At 49.1% G+C, this 15245-nt stretch overlaps 1 protein-coding gene across 1 annotated transcript; it reads left to right on the top strand.

The window, feature by feature from the left end:
• Positions 1-1164: 1164 nt before the first annotated feature.
• Positions 1165-9350, top strand: DLL1 (delta like canonical Notch ligand 1). The gene is made up of 11 exons (XM_064158474.1): positions 1165-1503; positions 1724-2035; positions 2244-2304; positions 2573-2830; positions 5305-5365; positions 5859-5989; positions 6110-6279; positions 6410-6626; positions 7321-8113; positions 8231-8348; positions 8699-9350. The coding sequence occupies exons 1-11, from the start codon at positions 1444-1446 to the stop codon at positions 8702-8704; spliced, it is 2187 nt and encodes a 728-aa protein (XP_064014544.1). The 5' UTR covers positions 1165-1443; the 3' UTR covers positions 8705-9350.
• Positions 9351-15245: the final 5895 nt, after the last annotated feature.

Genomic DNA, 15245 nt, shown 5'->3' with positions numbered 1-15245 from the left:
CATATTCATATCCCACTCCTCTATTATCCCGGTTATGCCAGGGGGAATGCGGTGTGAATTTCAAGGGTTCAGCTTCCCCTTGTTGCAGCTCGCTGGCTCCCACCTCTCTCGTCTCTTTTAAGCTGAAGGTGTCCCTAGGTAGTGGTCGTGATCACCGAGTTACTTTTTGGGGGCACGGCAGTTTTGCACGTTTCAGGAGGTAGTAACAACCCTCCACTCCCGGGGTTGTTTTCACGCCGGAGCGTGTTGCGCTGCCTCTCTCTGGTGCACCGAGGGTGTTGCCCTCTCCTTGGAGCAGAAGGGGGATTCTTGCGGTTACCAAATTTGCAGGAATGTAAATGAGCACGTTTTGTGAACGCTCAGGGGAGGGGGAGGAGGGATTGCACATTTTACAGCTCACTGACCATTTGGCGATCCATTGAGAGGAGGGTTTGGAAAAGTGGCTCCTTTGTGACAGCTCTAGCCAGATTGGGGGGCTGCTCATTTGCATCTCATTAGGCATGCAGGCGGCCGGCGGGATATAAGGGAGGCAGGCGCCCAAGGAGAGGCAGATCCTTAGCGCTTCACCCTCGGAGAGAGGCGCCGAGCCGCGGCGCAGAGCAGAGCAGGCACACACACATCCCACTCCCCCACCTCCCTCCCCCCCCCACCCCCCTGTTAAGAGCACACCCGGACACGCTTCGTGCGCCGCTATTGAGACACGATCGTATTTTTGTTGGCTGGGATTCCTCTAACAACAAAAGTAAGCCCACAACAAGGAAAGAAAGCTTCGCTTCTTTTGCAAAAGAGAAAAAAAGAGGATCAAGGCTCCGACGTGACCCGCTGCCGTTTGACATCCACCGTCCCCGACGTGCGCAGGGCGACAGCAGCCGCGCAGAGCCGCGCAGAGCCGCTCCCACACCGCACCGGGCATTACCACCGCTGCCGCCGCCTCCGCTTCTGCCTCTGCAGGGATTTCCAGTTTGTCGATTTTTAATCTTCCTTGAGAAGTCTTTTCTCCGCCTCTGTTGGGAATTAAGTTGCTTATTTTTATTTTCATTTTTCTTCCTGGAGAAGAGGAGGAGCATCGTGGATTGGGAAAGATAAAGATTTTAGCAGATCAATCTTAAAATTTTGTTTAATTTTCTCTCGCGCGTTTTTTTTTTGTTGTTGTTGTTGTTTGTTTTGGTTTTGGTTTTATATATTTTTAATTTTTTTTTTAATCTTCCATCCGAAAAGAGCTGTCAGTAGCCGACAGGCTACACGTAAGAGATAGCGACAGAGGGAAAAAAAAGTCAGAGACACTCCTGAAGGGAGACCGTGACACTAACTCTTCCAGCTCTGCTGGGGCGTCCGGCTTCAGCCGCTGTGTTTTTCCCTTCCCCCGAGAGACACTTTCCCCTTTCCCCTCTGACGAGAAGACAAGTGGCAGGACAGAGAGGGCACCAGAGCTGCCCCTCCAAAATGGGAGGTCGGTTCCTGCTGACGCTCGCCCTCCTCTCTGTGCTGCTGAGCCGCTGCCAGGTAAGTGCCCACGGAGTGGGGTGCAGAAATACCTGCAGTGGTCCCGGGACCGCGGGGTCCCGCGGAGGTGCCGGGGTCTGGTGCTGCCTGTTGCAGAGGAGGAAGTGGGGAGGGGCATCGGGAACCGGGGTGTTGGTCCGGCTGATGCTCGGCGCGGTTGGGTTTGGGCCAGGGGAGCGAGCTGCTCGGCGGGCTGACGGCCGATGTCCCCGTCTCGCAGGTCGCCTGCTCCGGGGTCTTCGAGTTGAAGCTGCAGGAGTTTGTCAATAAGAAGGGGCTGCTCAGCAACCGCAACTGCTGCCGCGGGGGCAGCCCCGGCGGCGGCGGGCTGCAGCAGTGCGACTGCAAGACGTTCTTCCGCGTCTGCCTCAAGCACTACCAGGCCAGCGTCTCCCCTGAGCCGCCCTGCACCTACGGCAGTGCCATCACCCCCGTCCTCGGTGCCAACTCCTTCAGCGTCCCCGATGGAGCGGGTGGTGCCGACCCCGCTTTCAGCAATCCCATCCGCTTCCCCTTCGGCTTCACCTGGCCTGTAAGTAGAGGGGCGGCGCGAAAGGGGGCGGCTCGAATCTCATCCCACCCCCCCTGGCTGGCTACTTGAGTGAGCATCTTTCCAATGAGCCATCAGTCTTCCCAGGGGTGTCTTGAGGGACTGATAACTCTTGGGATGCTAGGGGCACTGACTGTCTCTGCCTGCTCTCATTCTCCCCGTGGGTTGTGTCTACCTCTTTTTTCACCAGGGCACCTTCTCGCTCATTATTGAGGCTCTGCATACGGACTCTCCTGATGACCTCACCACAGGTAACTGTCTCAAAAGAGACTTTTCCTAAAACATACTCTTCCCTGGAATAATCCCAGCCCTGTAGCCCCTCTCTCTGTGGTGTGCAATATGTTCCTTACCATCCTTTCCCTGAGCTTCTTTTTGGGAGACCATGGGAAGAGAAGGCAACCTGTTGGCATCCAGTCCTATCACCCTGCCTCTGCAGTTCCCTTTCCAGCTGAGGGTTTTCCTACACCCCTGTCTGCTTCAGGCTCCCAAATTACTTCTGTCCTCTCCACTTTGACACAGAAAATCCTGAGCGCCTCATCAGCCGCTTGGCCACCCAGAGGCACTTGGCAGTGGGTGAAGAGTGGTCCCAAGACCTGCACAGCAGCGGCCGCACTGACCTCAAGTACTCCTATCGCTTTGTTTGCGATGAGCACTACTACGGAGACGGCTGCTCTGTCTTCTGCCGCCCCCGCGACGATGCCTTTGGTCACTTCACTTGTGGAGAGCGTGGCGAGAAAGTCTGCAACCCAGGCTGGAAAGGCCAGTACTGCACTGAGCGTGAGTGTCCACCTTCTTGTCTACTGAGGTGCCAGTTGCAGCAGTGTCCCCTGAGCTCTTGTGAGGTTGTTTCTCTGACGTCAGGCCCCACAGGAGAGGGTGAACCAAGCTACAGTGGTAGAGGTCTGGTGCTGTGCACAGCCTTTATATGTGTGGGTGATGGGAGGTCCTCTGCACTGCCACAGAAACTTAACAGACAGGCTCCTCTCCAGCTAATAAAGTACCAGTGCCAGAATTACACTCTTGCTCCTTTGCTATAGACATCCAATCTGACAGCAAAATATTCAGCATTTGCTTGACAATTTATTAAAGTAGATCATGACTACTTTTTATACTTGGCCACCCCTCCAACCATGGTACATTATATCATCATCATCATCAGGTGAGTGAGCTAGGCTTTGGTAACATTCATGCAGCCAACCTGTTGGTAGGCTTGTTAAAGTTTGATGCCTTCCTATCTTATATTGAAAAATGTATTGGGAGGTCCAAGGTATTCTCTGTGATCTCTAAACTACACGTGACTCATTTAGAGCACTCATAAATTGGCACTAACAGATTGTTGCACCTGGAACTGTAAAAACCGTCAACTTCTTCCCCATCTCTTCTCTGTGCCATTGCCATGATCATTACTATTAAGAAAGTAGTGAGGAACATGAGTTTAAAACTATACTTGAGGTTAGAGTTGTTGAGGAATATGGTGCGTTGATACAGCAGAAAGAGCTGGGACAGTAAGCAGATCACAGAGGGGACAGGATTGTCAGATACCTGCAGCTTTGTACAAGATTACTCTCTTTCATAGATACATAGCAGTGTACACCCAAACATGCACACAGAGCTCCTGCTGCAGCATGTGATGGTATTCTCTATGTGTGTATAGATGGACCTGAAGTACAGTGGCAGATGACATGCTGGGTGAGTGTTCCTGTAGACATTGAAGGGCCAGATAGCCAGGAAGAAAACATTTAGAGGCTACAGCCTCAAGTTGTGAACTTCTTGTGTTTGTCTTTTTTTTTTTTTCTTGCTTGCTTTTCTTTTCCTTAAAGCCCACCTAAACTTCAGCCTCAGCTGAGCTGCAATCAAACAGGCCCAGGTGGATTATACACACTGTTAGTGACTGCTAGGATGCTTTTAGCAGTTTGTGATATGTTGCACAACAAACAGCAAGCAGAGTGGGCTTGCATTTCCTCTGATAATGTTTTAAGTAGGAATTACAAGCTTTCCCATGATCAGAAGTACATAGCCCAGTTGTGTCAAGGGGCGGGGAAAAAGGAAGCATTTTGATAATCAGCTTTTTAGGGCTGTCAGCACTTTTTGATGCCTGTAGGTTGTTGCTCTTCCCATAGCAAAGTAAAAGGCTGTCCACCTTTCTTGTTATGTACGTTCTTTGCTCTGCTTTCACTCTTAGAAAAAAGCCAGCTTGTTGCAGCAACTGGAACCTACTAGTCAGGGGAGATGTGTTTGTGTGTACATGCAGAAAGAATGTTTTGCCGTTAGCGAACAGAGCTGCCAGTTGCAGATTGCTTCCCGTCGCCTTGCCCCCAGCTCCATTCTTTCTTACTTGGAGGCGATCTGATTATCAGTGCTGATTCTTTCTTTCACCCCCCTCTTCCCCCCCCCGCCCTGCTTCCCCTCGCATGCCATTGTCTTGGGCTGGCTTTGTTGAATTAAAACTTTGCAGTGCCTGCTTAATGAGTTCCATAACCAGGCAAAGTAATGAGCAGAAGTCCCTTTTTTCTCTTCCCTCATCCTCCCTCCTGCTGGCCCGCTTACCTCTTTTACTAGGTCTGCACCCACCCACCCGCCCCTTTTCAGAGCGAGGCAGAGGGAGGGGGGGGGGGGGGGGGGGGGGGGAAGAAGGGAGGAAGAACTTTAGACTTATTTATTTGAATAAGAAAAAACAAAGTTTTTTTTGCAGCGAAATCACGCGCGTGCCATAGATTAGCTGTGGGCTGGGATAGGCTGCCTGCCTGCCGGCCGCAGGCCCCATTGGCTCCTGGACTGGAGTATTGTTGCAGTGGGGCAGCTGCTGGGAGAGAATAGACAATAGAGCAGCTGTCTTGCACTGGCACCCTGCACACCAGCTGTCCACTCTTATCTGCACACACACTTTTGGAGGATATTAAGAGGTGGAGCTGTGTGCATAGAATTGGAAAAAAGGACTTCTGACCCTCACTGGGAAGGGAAGGGGGGTGAGTGGCTGTGGGGAAGGGAGCAATTGTGAGCCCTCTTTTGTCTGTGTGCAACTGTATTAAGAAGAATGCTCATCCCTGGCGATAAGTAAAGTGCCCAGTTATGGGGTGAGATCAATACTCCTGCAGACTCCAGAGATTAACTCAGCTGCACTCAACTGCCCCGACCTAGTAAAAGGGGCTCACTCTGCACCTGCAAGGTGCTCTTGGGATCGGACTCATAAAAGAGAGAGGCCTTTCAGCCCCAGTGCTGATGTCTCTCCCTGCTTGTTTTCTTTTTCACAGCGATTTGTTTGCCTGGATGCGATGAGCAGCATGGCTTTTGCGACAAGCCTGGGGAATGCAAGTAAGTTTTCCACTTCCTTTCTGCTCCCTGTTTTGCCTTCAGCATTGATGCTCTGGTGTTGAGTAAGCCATTGGTCAGTCGAAGAGTCAGTATGAATGCCTTTCTTCATGTTAGGGGGCAATGTGAGAAATCCAGGTGATGTCAGATCAGAGTATTAATCTATGAGTCAAACATCAGTGCCATTAATATTAACCTAATGAGTTTACAGTGCTGTGTTTGAGGTTTAGCTGTTTGTTACTAGAGTAAACACATTAACTTCCTGGAACCATGTCTCTGTCTAAGGAAGTGGAAGAAATAGCTGGGACTGATGAAAGCTGATGCTACGGTTGGACTCAGTGACTTTCTTACATGAAGGATCACTGAGGCCTTGTAGGAAACTTGATCCCTGGCATCAGTGTGTTTGCAGAATCCATGATAGGTTTTCCAACTGTGAAAAGTTTTAATCTAACAAGACTGTGTTGTTGTTTTTTGGTTTTCTTTTATGTTTTTTTAGATGCAGAGTGGGTTGGCAGGGGCGATATTGTGATGAGTGTATCCGATACCCAGGCTGTCTTCATGGTACCTGTCAGCAGCCATGGCAGTGCAACTGCCAGGAAGGCTGGGGTGGCCTTTTCTGTAACCAGGGTGAGTTCTTAGTCTTTGGCTGTGTCTGTTTTAAAACACAGAAAGCAAGAGGCTATTTCCAACTCACTCACCTTGTGCTAGCAAGTATTTTGACTCCCCTCTTTTTTCTTGTTTTTGCAGATCTGAACTACTGCACCCACCACAAGCCCTGCAAGAATGGTGCCACATGCACCAACACTGGTCAGGGGAGCTACACTTGTTCTTGTCGACCTGGGTACACAGGCTCCAACTGTGAGATTGAAATTAATGAATGTGATGCCAACCCCTGCAAGAATGGTGGAAGCTGCACTGTAAGTTTGAGTCCCCTGTGCCATCTGAAACTCCAAGGGAGGAGTTAATGTCAGTTTTACTGATTTTCAAAATCCTGTATTGGATTTCAAAGCAACTTCAGATATTTATTATATCTTTTCCTCCCCCCAGGATCTTGAGAACAGCTATTCCTGTACCTGCCCCCCAGGCTTCTACGGTAAAAACTGTGAGCTAAGTGCAATGACTTGTGCCGACGGACCATGCTTCAATGGTGGGCGATGCACAGACAACCCTGATGGGGGTTACAGCTGCCGCTGCCCACTGGGTTATTCTGGGTTCAACTGTGAGAAGAAAATTGATTACTGCAGCTCCAGCCCTTGTGCTAATGGTAAGGCCAAACACACTACAGTGACCTTCAAAGGGTCGCTTCCCGCTACTTTGACTTCTGGTCTGAGCTTAATAACAAGACCCACTAATCAGTCATGATGCATGTCATGTCCATAGCTGCCCTGGCGGAGGAAATGTACTTAAAAAGTAATGGTGTGGTTTGAGCTACTGTCGCAGATTGCGTTTTCTCAAGGGGTGGCTGTAGCCAGATGACTTGGCCTGAAGCTTTGTGCATAAAAATGTGGAAGATTATACTTGCAAATGTTTTGCAAGGATTCTTGGAGGTCTGTAGATGCAAAATGCCATACAAGTTCTAAACATTATTGCTTGTAATCTGGTAGTGGTAATCTTCTTGTTTTGATTGAACTAGCAAAGACCTTCTTTGCTGCAGTCCTCTTTCATTGCCACTCAAACTCTGTAACTTGAGATTGTGGTGTTAAACTGATCTGGGTTGGTCTTGTTGTTCAAGCTGTTAAAAAAAAAAAGGTGGGGAATAGAAAGTAGATCTGGTTATTAACAAATATCTTCTTTCACAAAACCTGTGCTTTTTATGGTGGATTAGACTTGGCAAAGGTTGAGCTAACATCTCAAACTGTCAGCTGTCATTTGTGATGGTTGCCCCACGAACAGCAAGTGAGAGGCTGTTGGGTCTGTCTGCTCACCACTCAGCTCCTATCCCCATCAATGTCTTGCAGGAGCCCAGTGCATTGATCTGGGGAATTCCTACATATGCCAGTGCCAGGCTGGATTCACTGGGAGACACTGTGATGATAATGTGGATGACTGCGCCTCCTTTCCCTGTGTCAATGGAGGGACCTGCCAGGATGGTGTCAATGACTATTCCTGCACCTGCCCCCCGGGATACAATGGGAAGAACTGCAGCACCCCAGTGAGCAGATGTGAGCACAACCCCTGCCACAACGGGGCCACCTGCCACGAAAGAAACAACCGCTATGTCTGTGAATGTGCCCGAGGCTATGGTGGGCTCAACTGCCAGTTTCTGCTCCCCGAGCCACCTCAGGGACCGATTATTGTTGACTTCACTGAGAAGTATACCGAAGGCCAGAATTCCCAGTTCCCCTGGATCGCTGTCTGCGCTGGGATTATCTTGGTCCTCATGCTGCTGCTGGGCTGCGCTGCTGTGGTTGTCTGCGTCAGGCTCAGAGTGCAGAAAACGCACCACCAGCCTGACGCCTGCAGGAGCGAGACTGAGACCATGAACAACCTGGCAAACTGCCAGCGTGAGAAGGACATTTCCATAAGTGTCATTGGTGCTACTCAGATTAAAAACACAAATAAGAAAGTAGACTTTCACAGTGATAACTCTGATAAAAGTGGCTACAAAGTCCGATACCCGTCTGTGGATTACAATTTGGTGCATGAACTCAAGAACGAGGACTCTGTTAAAGAGGAACATGGCAAATGTGAAGCCAAGTGTGAAACGTATGATTCAGAGGCAGAGGAGAAAAGTGCAGTGCACCTAAAGAGGTATCTCTCACATATGGGCATAGGGGACAGGTTGCCACTGAAGGGGGGTGGTTGTGTGTGTCTCAGGTAGCATTAAGGAGCAGTCATTTGACCTGTGTTGTTTCTTTTTGTCTTCAGTAGTGATACTTCTGAAAGAAAACGGCCAGATTCAGTATATTCCACTTCAAAGGACACAAAGTACCAGTCGGTGTATGTCATATCAGAAGAGAAAGATGAGTGCATCATAGCAACTGAGGTTAGTATGTTGCCTGGCAGATGGAACAGCAGACAGAACTCTCAGTGTGCAACCCTTGTCTAACACACATCAGGTGCCACAGTACCTGCTGAAATCCAGCCAGCTCGAGTTTGTCATGCTGTGGAAGTTGTAAAGGCGAGCTCAGCAGCTTGTTGCTGTGGATGGTGACTTCTGTGGGTATGGATACAATGACTGTGGTTGTGATCTGCTGACTTACACTTTGGCATGCTTCACGCAGAGTCCATTCTCGCCCGCTCTAAAGACAGAATCTCAACTCTCTGCAGCCTTACAGTTCTCTTCCCACTTTCCATTAACCTCTCCTGGTCTCTGCTTGTGTTTTCTCTCACCAGGTGTAAACCAGAGGCGATATGATAAGGTGGTTGTTCAGAACAATTTCAGAGGAGACATGCCCCGATGAATGCTGCTGAAAGAGGAATGGGAGATAGATTCCTTCACTGACTGCTGCTGAGAAACTAAATTCAGGCTTGAGCTGGTTCTCTACTGAAGTTAGCAAGTGACTGCAAAATAAAGGAACAAGATGGACACCAGGCAAAGGGTCTGTGTTCAAAGATTACTGTTGCACTGCCTTTTATGAAATTTATCATTGCACTATGGTCAGTTGCTTTTCTATATATATTTAAATGAATGGACTTAATTACTACGTAAGAAGCATGCACTGCCTGAAGTGTATATTTTGGATTCTTATGAGCCAGTCTTTTTCTTGAATTAGACACAAACACTGCCTTTATTGTCCTTTTTTTGATACTAAAAATGTGTTTTTACTAGGTGAGAAAAAAAAAAGAAGTGTGTTATTTTTTTGAACCTGTAAAAAAAATATTTTCATGGATAATTGTAAAGTTTGTGTATTTTGTGACCTTCAATTTTTTTTTATAATTTAAATTTTGTTGGTAAATATGTATAAAGGCACTTCGGGTCTCTATGTGACTATATTTTTTTGTATATAAATGTATTTATGGAATATTGTGCAAATGTTATTTGAGTTTTTGGGGTTTTGTTTTGGTTTTTTTTGTTTTTTGTTTTTTTTTTACCATTTTGTTAATGAAGAAATTCATTTTTTAAAAATATTTTTCCAAAATAAATATTATTAATGATAATCAGAGTGCTACGTTAATTCCATCAGCCATGATGAACTCAGTGAATGTCTCCCAGGTGGCCAAGACAGCCAATGGCATCCTGGCCTGGATCAGGAACAGTGTGGCCAGTAGGACAAGGGAGGTTATTCTTCCCCTGAACTCAACACTGGTCAGGCCACTGACTGTCCAATGTGTCCAGTTTTGGGCTTCTCAATTCAAGAGAGATGTTGAGATACTGGAAGGTGTCCAGAGAAGCGCAACAAAGCTGGTGAGGGGCCTGGAACAGAGCCCTGTGAGGAGAGGCTGAGGGAGCTGGGGGTGTTTAGCCTGGAGAAGAGGAGGCTCAGGGGGGGACCTCATTGCTGTCTACAACTACCTGAAGGGAGGCTGTAGCCAGGTAGGGGTTGGTCTCTTCTGCCAGGCAACCAGCAATAGAACAAGGGGACACAGTCTCAGGTTGTGCCAGGGGAGGTCTAGGCTGGATGTTAGGAGGAAGTTCTTGACAGAGAGAGTGATTGGCATTGGAATGGGCTGCCCAGGGAGGTGGTGGAGTTGCCATCCCTGGAGGTGTTGAAGAAAAGCCTGGCTGAGGCACTTAGTGCCATGGTCTAGTTGATTGTCTAGGGCTGGGTGCTAGGTTGGACTGGATGATGTTGGAGGTCTCTTCCAACCTGGTTGATTCTATGATTCTATGTCAGACTTCTATGGACTCATGGGTGGATGGGGTAGGACAGAGATGTATTACAAAGGCTGGGGAATAATGTGTTCTTTGTAGACCCCTTCTGAACTGTTGACCCCATGGTTGTGCTTACCCTTACCCCAAAGGTGGATGTCTATCAAAACCTTGAGCAATGTTTGCTCAGTCACGTTGGGCTGCGTATGAACACGTACAGTGTGACTTCCCAAGGAAGAGCAATGACTGTGCACTCTGTTGCCACCTGGGTGTGAGGCTCATCATGACTCAGCTCTTCATTTCTCACAACCTCATACACTTGCCTGCCGTCCAGGGGAGTTTGGGACACTCAGGACACACCAGCAGGGGCTCCCAACTCAAGTCTTTGATTTGCATCCATGGGATGTAAGCTCCTCCATTTATAGTTGCTGGGAGGTGACATTTCCCTTTCCAAGAAGCGGTGACACTAAATTAACTGGTCACCACAACTCTCCTGGCTAGGATACCTGTCCAAAGTATTAGTTGCATTTTTAATTTCAGTTCCGCTGGCTTCACGTTGGGGCAAGGTATGATCCTATCCCCTGATCAGCCCCTGGATGCTCAGGCAAATTGCCCAGTTTATTTTGCCCTAGTTCTCTTTCAGGTTTTGCTGCATGTTACCTAGCAGCAGCCCTTCAGAAACAGGCAAAGCGTTCTCCCATTTGGGGAAGGAAAGGAAAAACTAGGAAATAATTTCCTTTTTGTTTCATAAAAGCTGAACCCAAATCATTGTGGAGCACTTCCTGCAGCTTCGGGGAGACAATGAAAGTCCTCTCTTCCCATTCAATGCAGGGGAGGGAAGTGCTATCCTAACCACAAAGAGCAGGATAGCAGATACAATCAAGCGATTATCACAGCTGGTGCTCCATAGCTGTAAAATGCATATGTGCTGCTCTTGGTTTAGTGTTCATAACTACACGAAACACTGGGACTGTACTTTGGTGTGAGGTCAACAGAAAACTCACACTGACTGTAGGGGCTTGCCTGTCTGTAAGACTTTCTCACAGAGCCAAGCTTTGGACAAGATCTATTGACTTGCTTCTGCTGAAGCGACCCAAAAGAATTGTCCTTTTCATTGATCCCAAAGTATCTGTTTTATGGAAAGCTTTCATAAGGAGAGTGATGTGGAGTATTCAAGCCCAGCCTATGGGTGATGGTCTGAACAGCATTTGCAGTCTGAGCAGTAACACAACAACCTGCCAATAACCAGTCAATGCATCCTATGTTAAATGAGGCATGACATTGTGTATAGCAACAGGTGTTTGTAACAACACAGCCTCGCAGATTGGACAAACAAGTGAGTCCTGTTAAGTTTTATTTCTACCCGTTGCTGATTTCTTTCTGACCTTAGGCAAATCACTTTTTCTCTCAGTTTCTTCTTCTCAGGCTTTATGGAGCAGGCTTGTCTCTTATGATGCACTGCACTTTTCACAGCCAGCACCAAGGTCTCAGCTGGGCCCTCTTAGTGTTGTTTCTGCAGAAATAGCAGTGACAAACAGAAGGTCACTGATGGTTGAGTGCCTCTCTAACAGCAGGTCTAGTTCCACAGCGAGTACTGCTTCAATATGGTGTCAGGTAAAGGTCAGGAGAAGCACACAGCTCCTTGCTCTTGTAAAGGTGCATGGCATTAGAATGCAGCTAATGGCTTAAAAATGAAACAGCTTCATAAAGTTCTGTTTGTCTGAGGGTGTTAATTATCAAAAGTGCTAAGCTTGGTAAGCAAAGGAAAACAAATTGTGGGCAAAGAGAAGGAAACGGTCTTGTCTTTCTGAAGTACCTGCAGAGATGATGTCTACACAGATAATCCCAATGGCTTCTTCTGTTTCTGTCTTGAGCAGGATTTGGGCTGTGGCCACATGTTGTGTCTACTTCTTGTAGAGGACTGCTAAGCTCCACAAACATGAGTGTAAATGTATATACAGAAGCTCTTAGTGACCAGACCAGAGCAGGTTGAGGCATACAGTGTGTAGCACTGAATCTATACTCCTCATCTTTAGTATCTGGGCCTTTCTGTTGAAAAAAATAGGATTATCTGGGCAGGGGGTGTAATTCATGCATGTGTTTGTGTGACAGAGAGCAGGTGGCATAAGCAAGTGATGCACACCTACTTGCTTCTGTCTTGCTAGGGTAGTACTCACCTGATGACAGGAGCTCTGCCACCTAAAAGTGGTCAAAACTTCCCTGTCAGCAGGCTCTCCAAAAGGCCTCTTCGTTCTAAAATGAGAGGAGAGCCTGCCTGGGAAGGCCATTTAGCCAGGACAGCTGGGAATTCAGGGCCTGATCCAAAGCCCATTAAAATTAATGGAAAGCCTCCAACAAGCTGCAGGGGCACATGGCACTGTGCCCCTCCTGACACAGCACATCTCTGCTTCTTCCCAGGAAAGCTTCAAGTACTAATGCAGAGCACGCCCCCATGGGTGGGGGACAGAAAAGCCCACAGATGATCTAAGCAAGTCTACCCCCTGGGGGGTTCATCCCCCCACTGCCAAACAGCACACTGTACCAGGACCTCAGAGACTTGGGATCCCTCCTTGGGCTCTTGTTGAGATACTATCCCTTCGTGTCCCCACCTCAAACTGCAGCATCTTCTCCCTTCCACCCTGCAGCAGTCAGGGAGAGCTTGGCCTCCTTCAGTGTCAGGTCTCAACAGGCCGGCTGCAGAGGGCACCCCTCAGCCTATGCCTCCACCTGCAAATCTATCTTGGTGACAGGTGGCTTTTGCAGTGTTGGCATGGGTGAGACACAAAGCAGGAGAGGTTAGGTGCCCTGTCTTTGGTAGTGGACTTCTTAAGCTTCTGAAATGTAGGAAGCTTTGGATTCAGGCAGGATGTCTTAGGTTTAATTGCAAGGGGTTTCTAAATTTCTTTAAGCTGATATTGTGTTTACTTTGTATGTAGTGCAGGAGAGCAGCTTAGGTATCAGGAAACTTGGGTACTGTTCCCAGCTCTACCACAGACCTGGAGTGTAACCTTGAGAGAGGAAGGATGGTTGTGTGGTCAAGGCACTGCGGAGGGGCTCAGGAGGGCCCCCGTCTATTTCCAGTGCTCTGTCCAGACTTCCTGTGCAACCTTGGACCTGTGTCACTTAATCTTTCCAGGACTTTAGGAAAATGGGGGCCTCCTGGTTGTGCTAATAAGGAGAAGGTCATTTGTGCCTGTGAGAGAATACAGAGGTTGGCGGGGAATGTTAAAATACCCTCCAAGGTGAGTGAGGCTACTTCCTATCTGTGCACGTCAGACTGCTTGCCTGCAAGGTGGAGAGCTATTTTTGCAAAGTGCTTTCAGATGCTTGCAGGGAATAAAGACCCATATCACAATTGAAACATCCATCATCTCAGAGAGGATACAGAAACCCTGCGCTGGCAGCAAGCAGACAAACTGGCGGGGGTGGGGGAGGCAGCTGCGGTGGTATAACTGTGTGTGCAGTGCAGTGTGTGCAGGAGAGAATCATAGAATCATAGGATCAACCAGGTTGGAAGAGACCTCCAACATCATCCAGCCCATCCTATCACCCATCCCTAGACAATCAACTAGACCATGGCACTAAGTGACTCAGACAGACTTTGCTTCAACACCTTCAGGCACGGAGACTCCACCACCTCCCTGGGCAGCCCATTCCAATGCCAATCACTCTCTCTGCCAACAACTTCCTCCTAACATCCAGCCTAGACCTCCCCTGGCACAACTTGAGACTGTGTCCCTTTGTTCTGTTGCTGATTGCATGGCAGAAGAGACCAATCCCCACCTGGTTACAGCCTCCCTTCAGGTAGTTGTAGACAGCAATGAGGTCACCCCTGAGCCTGCTCTTCTCCAGGCTAAACACCCCCAGCTCCCTCAGCCTCTCCTCACAGGGTTTGTGTTCCAGGCCCCTCACCAGCTTTGTTGCCCTTCTCTGGACACCTTCCAATATCTCAACATCTCTCTTGAATTGAGGAGCCCAGAACTGGACACAGCACTCAAGGTGTGGCCTGAGCAGTGCTGAGTACAGGGGCAGAATAACCTCCCTTGTCCTACTGGCCACACTGTTCCTGATCCAGGCCAGGATGCCATTGGCTGTTTTGGCCACCTGGGCACACTGCTGGTTCATGTTCAGCTACTATCTACCAGTACCCCCAGGTCCCTTTCTGCCTGGCTGCTCTCCAGCCACTCTGTCCCTAGCCTGCAGCACTGCTTGGGGTTGTTGTGGCCAAAGTGTAGAAGCCTGCACTTGGCCTTGTTAAATCTCATCCCAACTAATTACATAAGGCAAGAAGCATTATGTGATACGAAATGCTTGCCTAAAGGGCAAGTTTGCAGATGACACTAAGCTGGGGGCAGATGTGACTGAGCTGGAGGGCAGAAGGGCTCTGCAGCGGGACCTTGACCGCCTGCACAGATGGGCAGAGGCCAATGGGATGGGGTTCAATAGCTCAAAGTGCAGGGTGCTGCACTTTGGCCACAACAACCCCATGCAGAGATACAGGCTGGGGTCGGAGTGGCTGGAGAGCAGCCAGACAGAGAGGGATCTGGGGGTACTGATTGATACCCGCCTGAACATGAGCCAGCAGTGTGCCCAGGTGGCCAAGAGAGCCAGTGGCATCCTGGCCTGTATCAGGAGTGGTGTGGTCAGCAGGAGCAGGGAGGTCATTCTGCCCCTGTACTCTGCACTGGTCAGACCACACCTCGAGTACTGCGTTCAGTTCTGGGCCCCCCAGTTTAGGAAGGACACTGAGATGCTTGAGCGTGTCCAGAGAAGGGCGACGAGGCTGGTGAGAGGCCTTGAGCACAGCCCTACGAGGAGAGGCTTAGGGAGCTGGGATTGTTTAGCCTGGAGAAGAGGAGGCTCAGGGGTGACCTTATTGCTGTCTACAACTACCTGAAGGGTGGTTGTGGCCAGGAGGAGGTTGCTCTCTTCTCTCAGGTGGCCAGCTCCAGAACAAGAGGACACAGCCTCAGGCTGCGCCAGGGGAAATTTCGGCTCGAGGTGAGGAGAAAGTTCTTCACTGAGAGAGTCATTGGACACTGGAATGGGCTGCCTGGGGAGGTGGTGGAGTCGTCGTCCCTGGGGCAGTTCAAGGCAAGGTTGGATGTAGCACTTGGTGCCATGGTCTAG

The sequence above is a fragment of the Pogoniulus pusillus genome, chromosome 18, assembly GCF_015220805.1.
Source record: "Pogoniulus pusillus isolate bPogPus1 chromosome 18, bPogPus1.pri, whole genome shotgun sequence".
NCBI lineage: Eukaryota > Metazoa > Chordata > Aves > Piciformes > Lybiidae > Pogoniulus > Pogoniulus pusillus.
This window is presented reverse-complemented; position numbering and strand designations above follow the sequence as displayed.